General features: G+C 43.7%; 1 protein-coding gene across 1 annotated transcript in view; it reads left to right on the top strand.

The window, feature by feature from the left end:
- Window positions 1-207: 207 nt before the first annotated feature.
- LOC126106590 (homeobox protein Hox-D11-like) overlaps window positions 208-23,287 on the top strand; it is a 36,536-nt gene continuing 13,456 nt past the window's right edge. The window contains exon 1 of the mRNA XM_049912970.1: window positions 208-439. Within this exon, the coding sequence (XP_049768927.1) occupies window positions 208-439 (232 nt within the window). The remainder of the gene's footprint in view (window positions 440-23,287) is intronic.

The raw sequence follows: 23,287 nt of genomic DNA, 5'->3' as shown, positions 1-23,287 counted from the left end.
TTAGCTTCGGTACTACCTTCCCTCCAGTTTATTCTCTATGTGTACGTCTAAAAAGCGTACTTGATCTTTTTGTGTATTGTCGAATAGGCTCGGTACATGTATTTACTGGCTACATTCTGCACATTATAGTTCTTCCGTTAACAGCACATAATGGGCTACCGATGCGGAGGCAGTCTGGTAGCGAGATGTAGTCTGCTGCGCGAAACAATGTGGCGAATTACAGAGGCACGACTATGGGACGGGCTGTATGGTGGTGGCGGGGGAGGGGGAGGGGGAGGGCTTTTAGGAGGCGGCGGCTGCCAGCTCGTCCTGAAAGCGGCCGAGCAGCCGGCACGGGACGGCATGGCTGAGCGCCGCTCTTTTTCACTGGCGAGTCTCGCCTCCGACTTGAATGCCAAGAAAGATAATCCGCAGATACGATTACTTCTCATTGTTTGCCGTTACAGCGGTTATTTTAACCCATTAAGTCCGGAATTGGCCATGAAGTATTGCGGAACACAATGCTCTTTTCTTTCGGGGATTCTTTTCTCTTTCTAAATGACAGCGTGAAATACGTCTCAAAGAACGAAGCAATTAATTCACTGTTGTTTACGTCTCCAGTGGCGGCGTGTCATTACGCCGTTTCAAACACAACAGCTCCCTTTGTCTTCCACATTCACACCGTGGCTAATGCGGACTCGACACGCGGTCGACGGGTGCATTACACACCTTTTCTAAATGTAACTGCATAGTACTTTTCCCAACTTTCGTGCTGTGTGTCTGTGGCCTATTTATAGTTAATAACCTCAGATGTAACTGTTAAATAAATTACGCTGCCTAACAAGGATACTAAAAATGAAAAACACGTAAATCACTTTCTAAAAGTCGCTAATTTTGTATGAATATTTCCTCTGAGTAATAATATCGCTAAATTTTGGTTAATTTATTTTCCTCCTAAGACATGTTTGTATCTATTAATTGTTTAACGATTTCAAGTAGGATGCTGTTCAGTATAAACAAATACGTCTTAAAAAAGGTGCTCAAGTTACTCTTAGAGTGCTGGATATTAATATTGCTGAAGCTCGCGCAAAACACACTTACACAGTACTGAAGCTAGGGAGGATAAAGACTTTTTTGACAGCAACGACACATCATATCCAAATTCAGTTTCTTATTATGATCAAAACAAATATACCAACGGATAAATAAAAGGAAGGTATTCAACGTTAACAGGCAGCCCATAAAAAAAAAACCGGTATGTGAAATCTCTGAAGTTAACCTTAGAGTACTGGATATTAATGCTGTTATCGCTTGCACAGAACAAACTTGCGCAGGAATAAAACTAGGGAGAATGGGCTCTATTTTGACAATAATACCCAGTCACATCTAAATTGACCTTCCTGTTATGACTAAAACAAATATACAGACGACTGAAAGGTTGTGCCATCGACGATCAAAGTATGTAAATCATAAGCATGGGATACTACTGAATGAAATGGACATATTTCAGAGGTGAAAGAAATGCTTTCTTGTGTATATGTGCTATGACTACTGAGAAGAGCAAAAGAGAAAAATTTAATTACTTTGCTACACAATAGTTTTAAGTGCCTCATCTGATATTTATCTAAGTGATTATATCTTGTAAAGTTATCGGATATTCATGGTAAGTGCCGAAACGACTGCTACAATTTGAAATACACCATATTTATCTTTTGTAAGCGATATATTTTTTTCGTTGGAATTTTATTGACCCTCAAAATGTACGGTCCTCATTCCAAACATAGAAGGTAATTCTGAAGGCAGATCACTTGAATTTTCAGGAAGCACCTGGAGAAGCCAGCGAGGGGCTTCAGAATTCCCGTTGAGAGCTGATTTTAGAAATATCCGGTTCTATGGATGTACTTGTAATCCAAACCAAAGTTATCACTTGAATAAGACTAACCATCACATTAATCAGTGGATTAAATATCAAAAACGTTCGGAACGATATGTAGAGCAAAGTTATAAGTAAACATCCGACCGACATGTGTCGTTGGTAGTGCCAAATTCAAAATGTAGTGTTATTAAGTACAGTTCTGTATTCGTACGTGTGTGTGTGTGTGTGTGTGTGTGTGTGTGTGTGTGTGTGTGTGTGTAAGAGTGAAGCAATGCTCATTACACACATACACACACACACACACACACACACACAAACACACGCAAATATACACATATAAACACAGAACTGGTTGCGAAACAAGGGAAACTACAGCATAGTTCCTATGAAGAATACGTGTACTAAGTTTCGCAAGATAGCAGTGACGTGTAAGAAAAATCGAATGAAGAAAACGCTGAAAAAGTGTGAACGGTAAGAGTGAAAGCATTTTAGTGGGCCCGCCGGATTGGCCGTGCGGTTCTAGGCGCTACAGTCTGGAGCCGAGCGACCGCTACGGTCGCAGGTTCGAATCCTGCCTCGGGCATGGATGTGTGAGATGTTAAGTCGCATAGTGTTCAGAGCCATTTGAACCATTTTTAGTGGACTACAGTCTCTGCTAGAACTAGGAAAAGAGTTACCGATTTCAAAGTACGTAAATTTGAAGATTAAACACTGTAAGTAAATTGTACACCACGTTCTTAATCAAAAATTATTCGTAACCAAAATGTAGAAATGTTTTATGTGGGGAATACTCACAGAACATCCACTGACGATGGAGAGGAAGCGTCTGGTGTGACAGTGTTATATTACAGTACGCTTAAGAGTGCCAAAAAATAACAGATAAGTGATGTATGCTTGTTTTGTAGTATATCATGCTTCACACACTGGAATAGTCATGGCACAAATTTCGTGCGTTACGTTTGTATCAGTTACGATTGCCGCTGGAGGAGCAGAAAGATTTCCCGCGGATCGGCTGACGGGGTCCGCACAGACTTGGGCGGATTTGGTGAGGCGTGTCCGCTGGTAAGTGTACGCCGTGGGTCGGGGACTGCCCGCCGTTCCGGCCGGCTGCGCACCTCCCGGTCGCGTGCGACTGCCGCCCCTCCCCCCCCCCCCCGCCTCCCGTGACCCTCCCCCTCACTCCTCCCCCCCCCCCCGCACACACAGCGCTATCGATAACGCTTGTCGCCGCGCACGCACAAAGGCCCAATTAAAAAGGTGAGAGAAGCCAGCGTGCGTGCGCGCACGCGTGTCCCGCTCGAGTGGCCGCCGCGATTCATTGCGTGTACACACACACACACACACACACACACACAAGCCGCGCCACGCCTCACGGCGTCACAATACGGTCGCTGTCGTTCGGGAGCTCCCCAGGATGCAGTTCTCATCAAATCCGAGCGTGCACACACACACACACGCACACACACACACACACACACACACACACACACACACACACACTTGCACTCTTGTACATCCTCCTTTCGACTACACAGCTTTTGCTAAATTGTAAATGGAAAATGGGTACAGCAGGGTAAATTTCACCCTCTGCTTTAACAGTGACTGCCCACATAAATTACAGTCCGACGTCGTTGACATTTTGTCCCGATACACGTTGAGGCTGACACATATCTGCAGTCAATACGATCGCTGTCCAAACGCTCTTACCGTCGCTCATAAATTGAAAGTTAGTTCTCCTTGTCCTTTCACCTAGATTACTCGAAGTATGCTGTGAGTTACTGTAACGCATATCTTTTCCGTAGTACACACACACACACACACACACACACACACACACACACAAAGTATCTGCCTTCGTAGCTGACAGGACAGCCTAGGTGTCTGTCGTGCGGAGGGCTGGTACGTACTGTGTGTGTGAAATCTTATGGGACTTAACTGCTAAGGTCATCAGTCCGTCATGTACTCAACGTTGTGAAGTCAACTGAGGAGCTACTTGACTTAGTAGTAGCAGCTTCTAACAATACCACCACTTGCAAAGTAGGTTAGAAATCAGATTAATAATGGTGCTCCACGCAGCATATGTTCGCTTTATCGGGCAACAACAAAGTTATTAACTGTGGATGGTATCGTCAGAATGGAAATAATGAAGTCACTGTAAAAAAGTCATTAATTTTGGCACTTTTCTTGAATGGATTCCCACGTAAATTTCGTCGAAGTTGTTATGGCTCATCTTGTTGATTCTAGGGTGATTCCACTTTGACTGCTAGAAGGTCCAGATCTGCATTTTAGCAATATTTGAGGACCTAACAAATGCGTTTTTCAGGAAATTCTTAATGATCAAACAATCCCAGATCAGAACAATGGTATGGTAGAAATAATTTTTGACTTGGTGTTCACGATCCACATTTTTATTAAACTTCTTGTAAATTCACATATACTTCTTCTTAATTGTCACATCATCAAGAAAACAGCTTTGTATCAATCCTCATATATTTAATTTCCACTTTAACCAAACACAAGACTTGACTGTTCTTTTACAAAGCGAAATAACAACTTAACTTCTGCAAAGTGAAACGAAGACTGCTCTGTGCGCATTCGTGCCAAAACGGTTAGAAGTAAGTGAAAGATTATGACAGTCTCACAGAAATGAATACACACAAGAACCATATCACTGTAATATATCGATACCACGGAGTACCTATACAGTAATAAAACCAAATGTGAACATTATCACAAAAATATATCCGTTACTTCGCAGAAAAGTAGTACGAAATTACTGGTATCGAGGACTGGGGTTGGAGTGCCGTAATAGTCACGTAAATAGAGAACCGTTACAATCTCCACCGCCTGGAGAGTTTCCCAAACGGCCAGGAGAGCGGTGTGCTGATAACATCCCCCTCGACAACATATCCGCATGACACGGCGGCCGGTAGACATCCGTTGGGTCTTGACGGCTGGCGAGGAGCTCGTATACACACAAAATTAATCAGATAACAACTGTTACACTGATCAGCCAGAACATTATGACTACCTCCCTAACAGCTGGTATGTCGACCTTCGGCACGTGTAACAGCGGCGACATGTCGTGACATGGGAGCAGTGAAACCTTGGTAGGTCGCTGGAGGGAGTTGGCACCACACCTGCACACACAAGTCACCTAATGCCCGTAAATTCCGGGAAGGGGGCGACGAGCTCTGACGCACCTTCAATCACAGTCCAGATGTGCGATCGGGATCAGATCTGGCGAGCTGAGGGGTCAACACATCAATTAAAACTCGCTGCTGAGTTCCTCGAACCTCCAACACACAATTGCCCTTGTGACAAGGTGCATTGTCTTGTTGAAAAATGCCACTGACGTCGAGGAATAAGACTATCATGATGCGGTGTACGTGGTTTACAACCGGTGTACGATACTCTTCGGCCGTCATAGTACTTTGTACGAGCTCCACTGGACCCGTGGATGCCTTCGTTAACGTTCCCCACAGCATAATGGAGCTGCCGGCAGCTTGTCTCCGTCCCGTAGTAAAGAGGTCAAGGAGCTGTTCCCCTGAAAGACGACGGATTCGTGCCCTCCAATCAGCGTGATGAAGAAGGTATCAGAATTCATCAGACCATGCAGCGCTCTGCCACTGCGCTGATCTCCACTGCCGATGGCCACATGCTCATTTCAGTCGTAGTTGTCGATGTCGTGGTGTCAACATTGGCACATGCACGGATTGTCGGCTGCGGAGGCACATCTTTAGGAGTGTTCGGTGTACTTTGTGTTCAGACATACTTGTACTCCGCCCAGAATTAAAGTTTGATGTTAGTTCCACCACAGTTCGCCGCTGTGCTGTTTTACCAGTCTGCCCAACCTACGACATCGAACAACTGTAATGAGGGGCGGCCGTCCAACCGCAAGACGTTTGGACGTTGTTTGACTTTGGTTTCGCCACATGTTAAAGACACTCACCACACCACTCCTCGAACCCTACAAATCGTGCAGTTTCGGAAATGCTCGTGCCGAACCTCCGGGCCATCACAGTCCGTTCTCAGTCAGATAGATCGTGCACGTTCCCCATTCTACACAAGGACATCAAGCTCACTGGCACTACATGCTTCGTGTGTGTGCCTGACTAGCAATCATTCCTCGCCAGGTGACACTGCTATGGCCTGGACAGGTTTATATCGATAGTTAGGTCTGTGGTCATAATGCTCTAGCTGATCAGTATATACGATTTCAAGATTTTTTTTTTCAGTTGTTCATTATTTTGTTTCGCAGCAGTATCCACATTTTCGAGAGACACCACAGTCATATTCCCTTCCTCAACGATCCAGTTCTAGCACAATGCGTCACCAACAAAAGTGTTTGGTTTGCGGGTTTCCGACTCACCTGGGGCGGAAAGTACCGATACAGCGTTCAGAATGAATTTTCACACTGCACCCACGTGTGCGCTGTTTGAAACTTCCTGGCAGATTATAATAATAATGACCGCATGGCATTGGTGGCCGGGAGACCACTCGCGGGGCGGTTCGGCCGTCGCTCCACAAGTTCTTTAACGCCACTACGGCGACTTGAGAGTGAATGACGATGATGATGAAAGACATACAACACCCAGTCATCTAGGGGCAGAGAAAATCCCCGACCTCGCCGGAATTCGGGACCCTGTGCGCGAGAAGCGAGAAGCGAGAACGCTACCGCAAGACCACGAGCCACGGACTTCCTAGCCAGATGAAAACTGTGTACCAGCCCGGGACTCAGACCCGCAACCCTGCCTTTCGCAAGTAATTCTCTTACCGACACAGTTTCTCACGCACAACTAACGACCTCCATTGCTCCACCACAGCTCTTCTTTCTCCTGTACTTTGCGCTGCGCTGGGTAGAAGTGAGGACTTAGGCGCCTTGCCACGGTTGGCGCGGCTCCCCCCGTCGGACGTTCGAGTGCTCCCTCGGGAATGGGTGTGTGTGTTGTCCTTAGCGAAAGTTAGTTTAATTTAGATTAAGTAATATGTAAGCCTAGGGACAGATGGCCTCAGCAGTTTGGTCCCATAGAATTTACCACAAATTTCCAAATGTTTTCGAGTCCTTCTCTCCGTGCGTGTATTGGATTTATTGATGATATCTTTAGATGAACAGTGCGTATTACCTGGTAGGAATCGACGGAGGGATCAAAGCACTCCAGTACAAATACCATAGTGGTGTCTCTGTATTTTATTAAAACTGTCCAGTAAAACTGACGTAAATAATGACAGCCGAACTAAAAATAGTAACCAACATACTCAGATGAGAAGTGAATGAATATAGATTTTCTCTACGCCTCCTACCCACAGTATTTTCCAAATGGCTATAGGTAGTAGTCACACGGGTTTGATTTGTCAGTGCAGGCTGTTCTTCACGTTGCTATAATATGAACACTGGATGAAACCAAATTCAAGGGGCATTATGCAGGTAACGAACTGCTCATTCTGCCAGCTGCTATCTGGACATAAAGTATTGTGCTTAAATAAGCGGAAAGGTCTGTTATTATATAATTGCTGAACCATCACTGAAATAAGTCTCAACCATTAAACATGTAGGAGTATGCATAGCGAGCGATTTAAAGCGAAACGACCACAGACAACTAACCGGAGCAAAGGTAGATACCAAAGAAGATGCTAAGAATTTTCAAGCAGTGTAGTCGATCCACAAAAGAGGTAGCTTACAAAAACCTCATTCGATCGATATTTGCGTGTTATTGTCAGTGTCGAACGCTTAATAGATAGAACTGAAAGAGAAAGTAGAGGAAATCCAAAGAAAAGCAGTGCTATTCGTCACAGGCCCGTTTAGAAAACGCGAATCGTTGTGATGATCATTCAACTTCAGTAACTTACTGTACAATCGGGTCATGGAGCATCACCGTTAAAATTTCCATAATGTACGTCCATAGAAGACTAAATTTCCTGTCTAGGGAAAAGGCAATGAAGGTAAAATTAGAGACATTCGACGTCGCATGGACTTTCAGCTACAATCGTTCCCGCGCAGAATTCGCGACAGGAACAGGAGACAGGGGCCGTTGTAACATAACATTCGGGCCGATCCTGCGTGCTCGTCGGATGTTTATTGTGCCCGCCAGCACCAGCGACCGCGGATGCGAGGTGTTCTCCAGTCAACAGCTGATACACGAATCGTTCCCTAACCCTCCTAGAGGAGCTCTGGCCGGAGCTTATACGGCTGGCCTTAAGGCTGATGGTTATTCACGATGACTGGTGACTTGCAACACCCGTTGCAGAAAAAGTTATAAAATTACTGCCACGAAGCAGAATCTTACGTAAGTTCCGTTAGAGGGAGGTGTAAGTGGCCAGTTAATATGCCTACATTATGCTCCACACTGACTGGCTGCTATATTTACAGATTAAAGGATTTCATGGAGCATTTTGGAGCTCGCGAAATCAGGGATTGAGCCGGTAACCGTCGCAGTGTAGAAAGAGAGTCGTTGACTCTGTGGGGCGGGAAGAATTACATATTTATCTATTTTTGCATGGAGAGGAAATAGCCATCGCTCAGTGTTTGATTAATTTTCTAGGATTTTACAGGGTAAAATTAGATTTATTTTAAAATCTCATAATACATTATAAAGTTAATACTTATTTTCATGAAGGAGAGGTGCCATATTACAAAAAAGTAATACAGCCGAATTTTTATGTGAAATATCTGTAAGATTTTAAAATAAAACTAACATCATTAACGTTCTGCATCTTTATTCTTCACGTCTACATATTTGCAGCCCTCTGTCGCTAGAGGAATCCGAACTGTAGCGCGTGACATGGCGGTGTGTAACGTAACTTTCAAAGGGTTCAAATGGCTCTGAGCACTATGGAACTTAACAGCTATGGTCATCAGTCCCCTAGAACTTAGAACTACTTAAACCTAACTAACCTAAGGACAGCACACAACACCCAGTCATCACGTGTAACGTAACTGTGTCGGTGCGTGAGAAACAGTGTGCTGCAATCGAGTTTCGAGTTCGAAGAGTTCGACCACTCCTGGAACACCCTGACCTCCAGCACGACAATGCCAGACCACACACGAGCGCTGCGACATCTGCAACAATCCTTGGGTTCACTGTATTCGATCGTCCTCCACATTTGGCACTATCCGATTTTCATCTCTATTCAAAATAACACTTCCGAGGATTTAACTTTCATAGTGATGAAGCAGTGGAAGCAGAGGTGAGCTGGCCGGTGTGGCCGAGCGGTTCTAGGTGCTTCAATTTGGTTCAAAAAAATGGTTCAAATGGCTCTGAGCACTATGGGACTCAACATCTTAGGTCATAAGTCCCCTAGAACTTAGAACTACTTAAACCTAACTAACCTAAGGACATCACACACACCCATGCCCGAGGCAGGATTCGAACCTGCGACCGTAGCGCCAGAACCGCTAGACCACCGCGGCCGGCACTTCAATCTGGAACCGCGCGACTGCTACGGTCGCAGGTTCGAATCCTGCCTCGGGCATGGATGTGTGTGATGTCCTTGTTTTGGTTAGGGTTAAGTAGTTCTAAGTTCTAGGGGATTGATGACCTCAGATGTTAAGTCCCATATTGCTCAGAGCCATTTCAACCATTTGAAGCAGAGGTGAGGTTGTGGCTCTGTCAACGATGTCAAACATTCTACAGTGACGGTATCAACAAACTGATCTCTCATTGGGAGAGATGCGTTCGTCGCTAAGGTGACTATGTTGAGAAATAAATACGAGGGCAAATCAGAAAATCTTTGCCTCCTTTTTTTAGCCAAATTACTGCTGTAAATGTAAAATCAATACATACACTTCCAGAGTTGGCCCTTTCTTGGTTCGCTCCGGCCTTACCTGCCGTTAGCTGCGCCACACGGCGGTACTGTGAGTTGTTGAAGATGGCGGTCGTGGCTTCACACTTCCCCGGCGTTAGAGCAACGAAGGGTGATTCGTTTTCTTCAAAGCAAGGGACGAACGCCCATCGAGATTTACATTTAAATGCAGGCCACATATGGGAAAAACTGTCTTTCTTTGAGAACTGTGAAGTGGTGGTGTTGTGAGTTTGACAAAAGCCCTGAAGTCTTACATGACAATGAGCAGTCGGGGAGGCTGCATTCGTCGCTGACTGACGACAGACAACAGCTCCCGCGTGGATGTAATGTGAAATCACATCGGCGTGTGCACATCACGGCAATTTTCCAGGAGCTTGGCATATCGTATGGGAGTGCTTACGACATCGTTCAAGGATCCTTAGGGCACCGGAACGTCTCATGCCGGTGGGTGCCTAAGCAGTTGGGTTACATGATGAAAGTCAAGCGAATGATGTCTTCACGGAATCATCTGGAACCGTACTGCAAGGAGGGTGGAGGTTTCCTGGACCATATTGTTACTGGTGATGAAACGTGGATACTGCATTTCACACTGGTATCCAAGTAGCAGAGCATGGCGTGGAAACATCCAAGTTCGCCTGTGACAAAAAAGAGCTCCGTTCAGTGCCATCTTTTGGAAATTGATGTTAACGGCCTTCAGGGACAGCCGTGGACCGCTGCTGCTGGATTTCATATCACAAGATGCAGCCTACAACGCCGACAGTTGCCGTTCCACACTGCCACGTCTGAAGGCTGCCATTAGGCGAAGGTGCCGAGGAAGTCCTGATGTGGATGACGTGATTCTGCTCCACGACAACGCGAGACCACATGTAGCAATCAGAACTGCCGAAAAGCTCCGGGCATCTCACTGGGGGATTGTGGACCGCCACGGTCCTAGTGATTTCCACGTTTTCGAGCGGCTGAAGGAGTTCCTGGCAGGACGGCGATTCACAAGTAATGATGAAGCCAAGACAGCAGTCGGACTGTGGTTCCATAGTTAGCCGCACGAATTCTACCGCAGAGGCATCTCAAATTTAGTGCTGTGGTGGAAGAAATGAGTTAACCGGTGTGAGGACTATGTGGAAAAATAGTTTAAGTTGCGTAGAATAAGTTGTACATCTGTCATTATCCTGATGTACCTTACTGTGGCTAGTAAAAATGTGGGGCAACGACTTCCTGATTTGCCCTCGTATGTAAGAATAGCCGGGGCAGGAAGGAGCCACGGCGGAGAACGGACCTAGGTGTTTATTTCGGCTGATAATTGGCGGAGTCTATACTCACTTTCAGGAACTATAATCAACGTGACAAGGATGGTAAGAAGTTTGTCTTTCACTGTTGTGCCAGTAACGTGTCTGCGCTTGTTTTTCACGTGCATATTGCGATATCAGCAAGTTTTTATTTGAAATTTAAGAGAGTTCAATTTATCTACTAGTTTTCTCTTTCCTAAAATCTCAAAACTCATGCTGGGACCTTTGTTTTAGTTAGTTCAGAGGATGTTTATTTTTTAAAGCCTTTTGTGGATTTTCAACTGTACTTAACCTCATAGATCGGGCGGAACGTACAGGGGTGTAACGGACTGAGGTTCCGTTCTATCCCACGCAGCGTACCATTCTTGCCTAGTGATTATTTTTGAGTGTTCACATTTATTTTAACACTTATAGGCTATATTACTATATTTTCAAGCTTTTCATGTTGTTGCTAGCGACAATTCTTTATTTTTCTTAGATGGTTAAAAAAATACTAATCGTCAAAGTTAGTCTATAGAAGACCTGGAAGAGGCAGCGACAGCTGTTGTGAAAAAGGAAATGCGATTTAGTGAAGCCAGTATGCACTTCAATGTTCCTAAAGCATGCCTCCAGAGAGAAATGCAGAAAAGACTTCAAAATAAGAGCTTTCAATCAAACAAGTTAAAGGGAAAATTTTGCCGTGTTTTCTGGAACGAGCAAGAGTTCGAGGTTGTCGCTTATATGAAAGACATCGATGGAAGATTGTTTGGATTGACAATGAAGGTGTTCGGAGCTTTAGCTTTTCAGTTGGCAGAAGAAAACAAACTGAAGCACCTTTTTAATAAAGAACTGAAAATGACGGTGAGAAAGGAATTACTGAGTTTCTTTTGAGGAATCTAACATGCCGCCACTTGTAGAGTCATATATTTATTTTATTTAAATGTCAATTTCCTTAGGACCAAATTGAGGAGCAAATCTCCAAGGTCATGGAACGTGTCAGTACATGAACTTACAACATAAAAAGTAATAACAGATAAAAATAAATGTTCATGAACTTGAAAGAAAATCAGTCCATAAGTTTAAGCAAACGCTATCAGTAATACAATGAGAATCATCTTAATTTTTCAAGGAACTCCTCGACAGAATAGAAGGAGTGACCCACGAGGAAACTCTTCAGTTTCGATTTGAAAGGGCGTGGATTTCTGCTAAGATTTTTGAATTCGAGTGGCAGTTTATTGAAAATGGATGCAGCAGTATACTGCATACCTTTTTGCACAAGAGTTAAGGAAGTCCGATCCAAATGGAGGTTTGATTTCTGCCGAGTATTAACCGAGTGAAAGCTGCTTATTGTTGGAAATAAACTAATATTGGTAACAAGAAACGACAATAAGGAATATACATATTGAGAGGCCAATGTCAAAATACCCAGACTCGTGAAAAGAGGTCGACAAGAGGTTCGTGAACTCACACCACTTATTGCCCGAACCGGCCGTTTCTGAGCCAAAAATATCCTTCTAGAATGGGAAGAGTTACCCCAAAACATAATACCGTACGACACAAGTGAATGAAAATAAGCAAAGTAGACTAATTTACGTGTCGAAATATCACTCACTTTCGATACCGTTCGAATAGTGAAAATGGCAGTATTAAGTCTTTGAAAAAGATCCTGAACGTGGGCTTTCCACGACAGATTACTATCTATCTGAACACCTAAGAATTTGAGCTGTTCAGTTTCACTAATCATATGCCCGTTCTGTGAGATTAAAACGTCAGGTTTTGTTGAATTGTGTGTTAGGAACTGTAAAAACTGAGTCTTACTGTGATTTAACGTTAGTTTATTTTCTACAAGCCATGAACTGAGGTCATGTACTGCTCTACTTGAAACCGAGTCAATGTTGCACACAACATCCTTTACTACCAAGCTAATGTCATCAGCAAACAGAAATATTTTAGAGTTACCCATAATACTAGAGGGCATATCATTTATATAAATAAGGAACAGGAACGGCCCCAACACTGATCCCTGGGGCACCCCCCACTTGACAGTACCCCACTCAGATCCCACATCACAGCCGTTGTCAACATTGTGAATAATGACCTTTTGCTGCCTGTTGCTAAAGTAAGAGGTGAATCAATTGTGAGCTACTCCCCTTATTCCGTAATGGTCCAACTTCTGGAGCAATATTGTGTGATCAACACAGTCAAATGCCTTTGTTAAATCAAAAAATACGCCAAGCGTTCGAAACTTTTTGTTTAGCCCATCCAGTACCTCACAGGGAAAAGAGAATATAGCATTTTCAGTTGTCAAACGACTTCTAAAGCCGAACTGTACATTTGATAGCAAATCGTGTGATATAAAATGATCAATTAACCTTACATACACAGCCTTTTCGATAACTTTTGCAAACACTGATGGCATAGAAATAGGTCTAAAATTATCTACATTATCCCTTTCTCCCTTTTTATAAAGCGGCTTTACTACTGAGTACTTTAATCGCTCAGGAAACTGACCATTCCTAAAGGAAAAATTACAAATATGGCTAAATACAGTGCTAACATGTGCAGCACAGTACTTTAATATTCTACTAGACACTCAATTATAACCATGAGAGTCCTTAGTCTTCAGTGATTTGATTATTGTCTCAATCTCCCTTTTGTCTGTGTCACAGAGGAGTATTTCAGACGTCAATCTCGGAAAGGACATCACACACAACCATGCCCGAGGCAGGATTCGAACCTGCGATCGTAGCGGTCGTGCGATCTCGGAAAGGCATTTGCTAAGAAATTTATATGATTTCCTGTAGATACTAAATTTTTATTTAATTCACCAGCAATGCTCAGAAAATGGTTGTTAAATACTGTACATATATCTGATTTATCAGTAACAGAAATATTATAACTGCAAACTGGCTTTATATCGTCAACCTTGTGCTGCTGACCAGACACTTCCTTCACAACTGACCATATGGCTTTAATTTTAGCCTGTGAATTAGGATTCTATTTGCATACCACATACTTTTTGCCTTGCTAATAACATTTTTTTTGTTTTCGTAGATTTTAAAAAATATGATTATATTTTAAAGTTAAACTTGTAATGAAACAGAAATTTGTAATGGCTCTCATACTATATTAATGTGATGAATACGGTTCCCTTCTCCCTCAGGAATGTGACACTTCGGACTAATAGTCAGAATTTTTCGATTTTTTAAATTGTTCGCCTTTGTGGGCTTAACATGTGATTTCTTTGTTTCACTGTTTAAAGTATGTTAAACGTCATAGATTTTTTTAGCTTTTTCTTTACTATTTAAATTGGACTGTGGTTCTTCTAATGTTAGCGCTACCATCCTGCACTGGGTTTCCCTAGACGTGAAGAATAACGATGTAGAATGTTAATAACGTTTGTTTTATTTAAAATGCTTTAAGAGATTTCACATAAAAGATTCTGAGATTGATAGTTTTCATACAGTTTACATTCGATGAAAATGTGGCTGATATCTTTTACTGTTACTCCATCACGTTCGCATTAAGGATTATCTGGAACAAGGACTTTGAGGAAACGTTTGGCTGTGCTTGGCCATAGTGTATTGACGATCGATATTCGTTATTGGGGTGTTGTTCTTTTGTATGGTTTAGTCTTCTGGTTTGATGGTGGTAGTAATATGTTTTTAAATGTACAATTCTGAGCGATGTTCTTCGCTAAGTAATCGACTATATCATCATATTGAATGTTAGCGTGTTTCTTGCCCAACATAAATTTTACCTTGTTTCTGAGATTTTTGTTTTGCTTGGTGGCTTTCATAATAACTGCAACCAGTGGGAAATTTTCTTGAGAAAGATTTGTGCCAGAATATCTTGAGGTAAAGACCTACGATCTATTAAAATCAAAAGATTGACCATGAGCTACTGCAAGTAATGTAAAGTCCATGTATGGCTGTGGCTTCTGCAGAAAAACTAGAAGTTTCACTGGAAAGCGAAATCTGTTTCCTGTGACCTGCGATTGGACAGAGGAACGCACCTTACCACTACAAATGGTTTTGGAGACGTTAATAGAGAGGGTGCAAATTTTAAGTTGACAATCCAGAACAACACGAAAAATAAGCTTCACACGGGAAAATGTGTAGAATCCAATGTTGATTATTTTCGAGGGGGACATCTGCTGCTGCTAAAATTAGGCCGCCATCCCATCCCCTTGGGGGTGGGGCGGGAAGCAACTTAAAAACTTCAAATGGGAATCCCCATTTTTTATTGAAAAATCAGATTCTACATGAAAAACTAAGTACATTTTGTCTTAAACATTTGTTTTGATTCTTGGTAGTTATCGCTGTGATTCAAGAAAATCCTAACTCTCATGGAAAATGGTCACGGATGAATAAAAAATACTTATTTACTTCGTAAATTTTTTCGCTAAAACTAGTCAGGTGATTTGCTTGATAGTTAAAAGTTGTTTGGCCTCATTTCCACGAAACAAACAAAACTTATCCGAATCTGCGGAAAAAAATTAATATTTGGGTGAACATCTGTAAAATTCTAATTCCTCTCTCTCAAACTCCACCCTGCAATAAAAAAACGAGTGTTTCCATTTAAGATTTAAATGTTGCCCCCCACCCCATCCAAAGGGGCGGGGGCTGGAGATCACGTGTAGTATCATTTGATGTCCCCCTTTGAGCTTAAGAACTTGTCTTACCCACTTTTTTTACCCGATGTATAGTTTTCGAGACAATCTCATCCGAAACTTCAGATGGACCACTCTGTAGATGGAAGCCTTCGGGTACTGATTCCTCTCGATAGCTACACAGTCATCTTAAAAACTATGTCTCTCTCTTAGGAGAATTATTGCAACAGTTAGTGACTGGGACACCGGAGACGTGGCGAGGCGGTGATCTCCCAAAGAGTCAGCGAGCAGCTGGCGGCCGGGCCCCCACGAGTGGGCACGCGCGTTCACGGCGTGCGATTGTGGCGCTGGAGGGCGCTGCCGCAGATCGGATTACGGCCGCCGTTGCGCGCAACAGACACCGTTTATCAGCGCCGCGCCTCGGCGTGGGAACGGCGCGTGCCCACCCAGCGGAACCGTGGCCCGGTCAGGGGGCGCTAGGCCACCCGCGAGCCGGCCGTCCCACCAGACGTCAGCCGACAGCGCGCATATTGCCCCTACACGTCCCTCCCCTCTCTCTGCCGACAGGCCCGTAAAGTGGCCTCGCTGCAGTGTTCTGTAAATACACCCCACACCACAAACCAGATGTGGGGTATCCGACGCCTTTTCCAGCCTTGTGATAAACTCTATCGTCACACAAACATAGAAAGCGTGAGCAGTTAATACGTTCTCATCCAAAGATTCCAGACTTCACTGATCATGAAGGCACCAAATCGACGGATAGGAAATATTCATAAATTTTTAGAGCAATTATTGTGCTTCAGTGGTTACTCAGGGATGTTTTTCCTGCCATTTGATAAAGGCAGATCGGCGTCCAGTCCACGATACCGAGCAATCGCATTTCCTGGGGAACCGAACGGAAATATTGTACCCAGGAAAACGTTCCTTGAACATATTCACTGAACCTGGTTGTTCAGTGTTAACACACTAGACTCGTCTTCGACAGACGCTCCAAAGTCTGTCACGAGAACCAATTTACACTGTGCCATTTCCGTAAATCACGTGTGGTGAATATCGAAGAGGTTTCTTACAGCCCAAGTCCATACCCGTCTTTGACTGATAAGAGGGTGTTATGCTTCTCTTCTTGTGTCAGTCTTGAGAAAATGTTAAAATCGGACGTTAATTTCCACCACTCTTCCAGAAATGATGACCCATTTGTATATGAGGGTCACTCCAAAAGAAATGCACACTATTTTTGTAAAAATGCAGTTTTCATTCTGCATGTGTGAAAGTTTTGCAGTGTGTAGATACATCCTTCCCGCTTGTTTTCAAACTTAGTTCAACCTGTTCCCGTGAGTGACGCCGTCACAGCATGTCTTATGTCTTCAAGATGGCTGCTACACTTGACGTTCGTCAGAAGCAACGTGCTGTCATAGAATTCCTGTGCTGTGAAAACGAGACAGTGGGAAACATCCACAAGAGGTTGAAAAAGGTGTATGGAGATGCTGCTGTCGATCGCAGTACAGTTAGTCGGTGGGAAAGCAGGTTACGTGATGAAAGCGGGCACGGCAATATTGAGGATTGTCCTCGCAGCGGCAGGCCTCGTACCGCACACGCTCCAGACAATGTGCAGAGAGTTAACCGAATTGGTGACTGCTGACAGACGCATCACAATGAACGAATTGTCACGCTACGTTGGTATAGGGGAGGGAAGTGTTTGCAGAATACTGAAAGTGTTAACATTAAATAACGTTTCTGCCAGCTGGGTTCCCAGGATGTTGACAGTGGCTCACAAAGTAATGGACAATACTGAAACACCCGCATTACAGTCCTGACCTGGCTCCATGTGACTATTATCTCTTTGGGAAACTGAAAGACTCTCTTCGTAGATCAAGGTTTGAAGATGATGACTCCCTTGTGCACGCTGCCAAACAGTGGCTCCAACAGCTTGGTCCAGAGTTTTACCGCGCGCATATACATGCGTTGGTTCCAAGATATCGTAAGGCAGTTGAGAGGGATGGAAATTACGTGGAGAAATGAAAATATTGTTCCTAAAGGATGTATCTACACACTGTAAAAGATTCAAACATGTAGAATAATACATGGATTTTACAAAAAATAGTGTGCATTTCTTTTGGAGTGACCCTCGTACTTAAAGTATGTTATAAACAAAAAACGTGCTCCACGATTTGCTTAATGGTACGAGTATCGATTGATACATAATGCTTTTCTTATTTATTTTACTTTTTTTACAACTATTGTAGCATATAGGAAAAAATTCTTTTAGGTGTTCCAAATTTGATGTTTCTTCTGTACGTGTGCGAAGTTTTCAACAGTTTAGATAGATCGCACGGCCATAGTGAACCATCAAAATAGCGTCGAGAAAGGCACTCGTTACAAGCAGCGTACTATAACTGGCTGCGGAAAAAGAAACCGTGGTGAACATCAGCAAAAGTTTGTGTACACTGTATGGTAATGAAGCAGTTGAGAGAGCGCTGTTGGGCAATGGCAAAGTGAGTTAACGGGGCCGGAACTGCAAAAACAGAGCTTCATATTTGACTATGTTCGGGACGTCATGTCACAGCCACTACTGCCAACATGGCAAATCATGCGGATGCCATTATTCATGTAGACCGATGCATACATTTCGACAGTTGGTGTTACTGTTATTGGTGAGTTTTGGAACTGCGTCTGCAATGACTGAGACTCTTGGATATTTAAAGTTGAGCTCGAAATGGTTTCCACGAATGCTCACTACAAAATACAAGTTTCTATGAAAATCCTCTCATCTGAACTACTGGAGTATTTTCAAGTCAACGGAGAGCTGTTACAGTAGACTAAACCTCGGTGGGTCACTTTCAGTCTCAAACAAAAAATCTGTCACTGTAGTGGCACCACTTCCACAACAAAAAGAGAACAAATTCAAGGTACCTCCCTTTGCTGACAAAGTCATGGTCACAGTTTTTTTGAGGTAGTGATGGAGCTATGCACAAGGGAGTGTCGTTAAAATGGTTAACAATTACTTGAGTGGCATATGCCAAGCCTCTGGACAAAGACCGTTTCCGACGATTTCGGTGTAGCCGGAGACCAAAACAAATCTTGCTTTAGTACGACAGTGTACGCCAACACGCGTGTTCTCCCGGGAACACACGGTCAAAGTGGGTTTAACATTGTTGCCTAATCCAACTTGTAGCACAGCATGACGACAGAGTACTTCCATCTAATTGTGCCACTTTCAGGATTTTCTATGTAGGGCACGACACACTTAGAGTATGATAGAGCGTTGCGAACAGAAGACACGAGTTTTTACCGGCAGGGAATACATGCTCTTACACAACGCTGGTGTAAGAGCACAGAACGCCATGGAGACTATGTACTAAATTAATACATGTAAAAGAAACGTTGACTAACATTGTCACTAAATCCTATCTCTTCTTAATAAATATGTTCTAAGAAAGAATTGTTGTGTATTATTTATTTAATGACCCTTCTATTCGTTCAGCAAGCATTTATGCGAATGTGTTCATTTTTTTACACTGGTAACCAAGCGCTAATTTACAAAACTTCACACGTATTCAAATACAGAGATATGTAAACAGGCAGAATACAGCGCTGCAGTCAGCGAAGCCTATACAAAACAAGTGTCTGGTGCAGTTGTCAGATCGGTTACTACTGCTACAATGGCAGTTTATCAACATTTAAGTGAGACTGAACGTAGTGTTATAGTCGGCACACGATGTACGAGACACAGCATCTCCGAGGTAGCGATGAAGTGGGGATTTTCCAGTGCGACCATTTCATGAGTGTACCGTGAATATCAGGAAACTGGTAAAACATCAAAGCTGCAAGAACAGGACCAACGACGACTGAAGAGAATCATTCATCGTAACATAAGTCCAACCCTTCCGCAAATTCCTGCATATTTCAGTGCTGTGCCATCAACAAGTTTCAGCGTGCGAACCATTCAACGAAGCATCATCGATATGGGCTTTCGGAACCGAAGGCTCACTCGCGTACTCTTGATGATTGCGCGACACAAAGCTTTACGCCACGCCTGGGCCCGTCAGCACCGATACTGGACTGTTGATGACTGGAAACACGTTGTCTGGTCGAACGAGTCTCGTTTCAAATTGTGTCGAGCGCTTGGACGTGTACGGGTACAGAGACAACGTCATGAATCCATAGATCCTGCATGTCACCAGGGGACTGCTCGAGCTGGAGGAGGCTTTGTAGTGGTGTGGGGCTTATGCAGTTGTAGTGATATGGGAATTCTGATACGTCTAGATACGACTCTGGCAAGTGACACGCACGTAAGCATCCTGTCTGATCACCTGCATCCATTGTGCATTCTGCCGGACTTGGGCAATTCCAGCAGGAGAATGCGAGTTCCCCCACGTCCAGAATTACTATAGAGTGGCTCCAGGAACACTCTCCTGAGTTTATACACTTCCAATGGCCATCTCATCAAAGTCCCGAGACATGAACGTTATTGAGCATATCTGGGATGCCTTGAAACGTGCTCTTCAGAACAGATCTCCACCCTCTTGTACTCTTACGTATTTATGGACAGCCCTGCAGGATTCATGGCGTCAGTTTCCTCCAGCACTACTTCAGACATTAGTCGAGCCCATGCCACTTCTTGTTGCGACACTTCTGCGTGCTCGCGGGGGCCCTACACTATATTAGGCAGGTGTACCATTTCCTTTGGCTCTTCAGAAAAGGAATATTTCTAGACTAGAGCGTTGCTACATCACTCACATAAATGATTTTCTTTGTTTTGTTATCTTTTCAATTAAACACGTTATTTTAACTGACAGTACACGAGAAGGTAGCTATTTCGCATTTAATTTAAAACCAACGCGCCATGGTGCCATTCAAACCTAACACAACAACATCAGATTTCTGTATAACGAGCAATTGGAGGCCACAGATTTCTTACATCAAAACATTCATTAGACAGAACCTAAATAATCGTTGGAGATTTGTTAATGGAATTCAGAAGGAGACTGTACAAGATGGAAACACTGAAGTAGATAAATATGGAACGTAACAAGTCATTTGAATGACAGATATTCCAGTATTCTGAAAAAGAAGTTACATATAGTATTCTCAACCCCCATATTCTGAAAATGAGATACTCAGCAGTTAAAGTTGTGTCTGAGTAAATACAGGGTGTTAGTAATATAAGTGGAGATATTTTTATTGGCAACTGAGTATAGTGTACTGCACAACATTACGTTAGTATTTACTTCAATTGCAAACTAATAAGTGTAGCTATTAGGAGTAATATGTTTGTAGGTTCATTAATACCTCCAAGTACATGCGGCAAAGGTATGCGATTAATGCTAATTTTACCATCGGTAGTAGGTCGGATATTGAAGTGTGTACTCGTGGGCACAAAACGGTTAGTCTATACTGGCAGGCGTGATCCACTTAGTGGCACAGTTACGACTGTGCAGAAAACATCGGGCAGCAAATTATGTGACGTGTTTGTGGGAAGACTGCTAGACGCAAAGAAAAAACGACTAAGGTGCTGAAGTGGGTACATACTAAGGTAACAATGATCACAATATTTGCAGTTATTCCCCTAACACATTGTGTATGCAGGGTGAGTCACGTAAGATGTAACACCGTTTTTATTTCGTGAACGGTTCCAGTTATCGAAACGAGATTTTCGGCAAATAATAGTATACTAAGGAACATGAAATACTTCTGTATGTGATAAAGAGTCTTAACTCTTGTATCGATCGAGATACTGAATAAGTATGATTTGACACTAATGACGAAAAGTTAGACGTGCTACTTTTATACTACGGATAGTGGCATGAAACGTATTGCCAAGGAATATGGGATCAGCCAGGGGAGTGTCATTCGGATCTTGCATCGACATAAATTACGCGCTCATTATGTGTGACTACATCTGGCACTCGGAGGACGCGATTTCGAAAGTCGTATTGAATAATGGTGGTTTGATCTGCTTCACATGGGAGACAAACTATATTTATCCAGCGTTTGCTCTTTAGCGACGAAGCAACGTTTAGGAACCACAGTAATGTAAACGTGTGTAACATGCACTACTGGCAGCTGAAAATGCGCTCTGGCCTCGTCAGGTGCAACAGCAACGGCCGCCGAGCATAAACATATGGTGCGGCATTATAGGAAATTACATTGTGGGACATTACTTCACCCCCAGGCATGTTAAATGGAAATATGTACGCACGCTTTCTTACGAACATTCTATCTGGTCTTCTGGTCACTCCGCTGCTCGACTCGCTGCGGCTCGCACCGTTTACACCATCGCTCGCTCGCCACTAGCCCATCGCCATGTCCGGACGCGGAAAGGGAGGCAAAGTCAAGGGCAAGTCAAAGTCCCGCTCAAGCAGGGCTGGCCTCCAGTTCCCCGTCGGCAGAATCCACCGCCTCCTGCGCAAGGGAAACTACGCCGAGCGCGTCGGCGCCGGGGCGCCCGTCTACCTCGCCGCCGTCATGGAGTACCTCGCGGCTGAGGTGCTCGAGCTGGCCGGAAACGCGGCCCGCGACAACAAGAAGACGCGCATCATCCCGCGCCACCTGCAGCTCGCCATCCGCAACGACGAGGAGCTCAACAAGCTCCTGTCGGGCGTCACCATCGCACAGGGTGGTGTCCTGCCCAACATCCAGGCCGTCCTGCTGCCAAAGAAGACCGAGAAGAAGGCCTAAAGAGGCCAGGCAATCGGCACGCGGACCCACCCAGCAGCGCTGCGTGCTCCCCTGCACGTACCGCGCTTTGCCGGCTCGGCTCACAACAATCGACTGGACAATCGACAGTGTATGTGACTCCAACAAGACAGCTGCTCAGCTCATTCTTCCCGTGTTGCAACGCAAGTTCTGAATGAAAAGTTTTCTGACTGTTAGATAGGACAGAATGTTATAATAAAATGGCTGGGCATGTCTCTTGATTTGACGTCTCCTGGTTTCTTTCTATGGAGAGCCCTGAAAGATGCCGTTCATCGTGAGGCCCCAACTACGCAGATGATATACGCCATAGAATCGCCACAACATACAACGGCACATCATCCAATATATGTTCATCTGTCTTTTGAGAGGTGTTGCGGTTGTACCCTGTAGTGGATGGTAAACAATTTGAACTCATACTTAAGTAAAGCTTAAAACTACGTTCCGTTAAGAAAATTATTTATTTTGTGGATGACGTACCATGAATCATTCTGAATAAACTGTTTATTTAAAGTGCATTCGGTCTAATTACAGTTTCGAGTACTATTTATAAACACATTTGTCCGAGAGCAGGTTGTTTACCTTAAGAACCAGAAGCTAACATAGTAGTTCCATACACAAAAATCATGACTCACCCTCTATATATGTCGCACCGGAAATGAGGTTTTATCTCGGTAGCGTAGGCTTGTTTTGCTGTATATAACGACGAAGCCTCGCGTGAGAGCTCCGCTTGGCGTTATTTAAACCACATTTCTTTCCAGTTTTAGAATGTTTCTCTGATTCTTTTGCGAAGAGCTTCAACCTCAACATGAACTCGCCTTTTCAAGCGCTTTCGGATGCTGTTACAGAAGTATATCATATCATTGTTTTTAAAAAAATCGTACTTGCTTCATTATATCGATCAATCCAAGAGTTAAGACGCTTTATCAAGTACCAAAGTACAAGCGCTTTATCGTACTACCACTTACCGAAAATCTAATTTTGATACCTGAAGCCGTTCATTAAATAAAAGGGATGTTATGTCTCAGATGACTCACCCTATAAATATTAGAGAAGGAAGAA

Source organism: Schistocerca cancellata, chromosome 1 (genome assembly GCF_023864275.1).
Source record: "Schistocerca cancellata isolate TAMUIC-IGC-003103 chromosome 1, iqSchCanc2.1, whole genome shotgun sequence".
NCBI lineage: Eukaryota > Metazoa > Arthropoda > Insecta > Orthoptera > Acrididae > Schistocerca > Schistocerca cancellata.
Note: the sequence above shows the minus strand (reverse complement) of the source record. Positions and strands in the feature narration are given on the sequence as shown.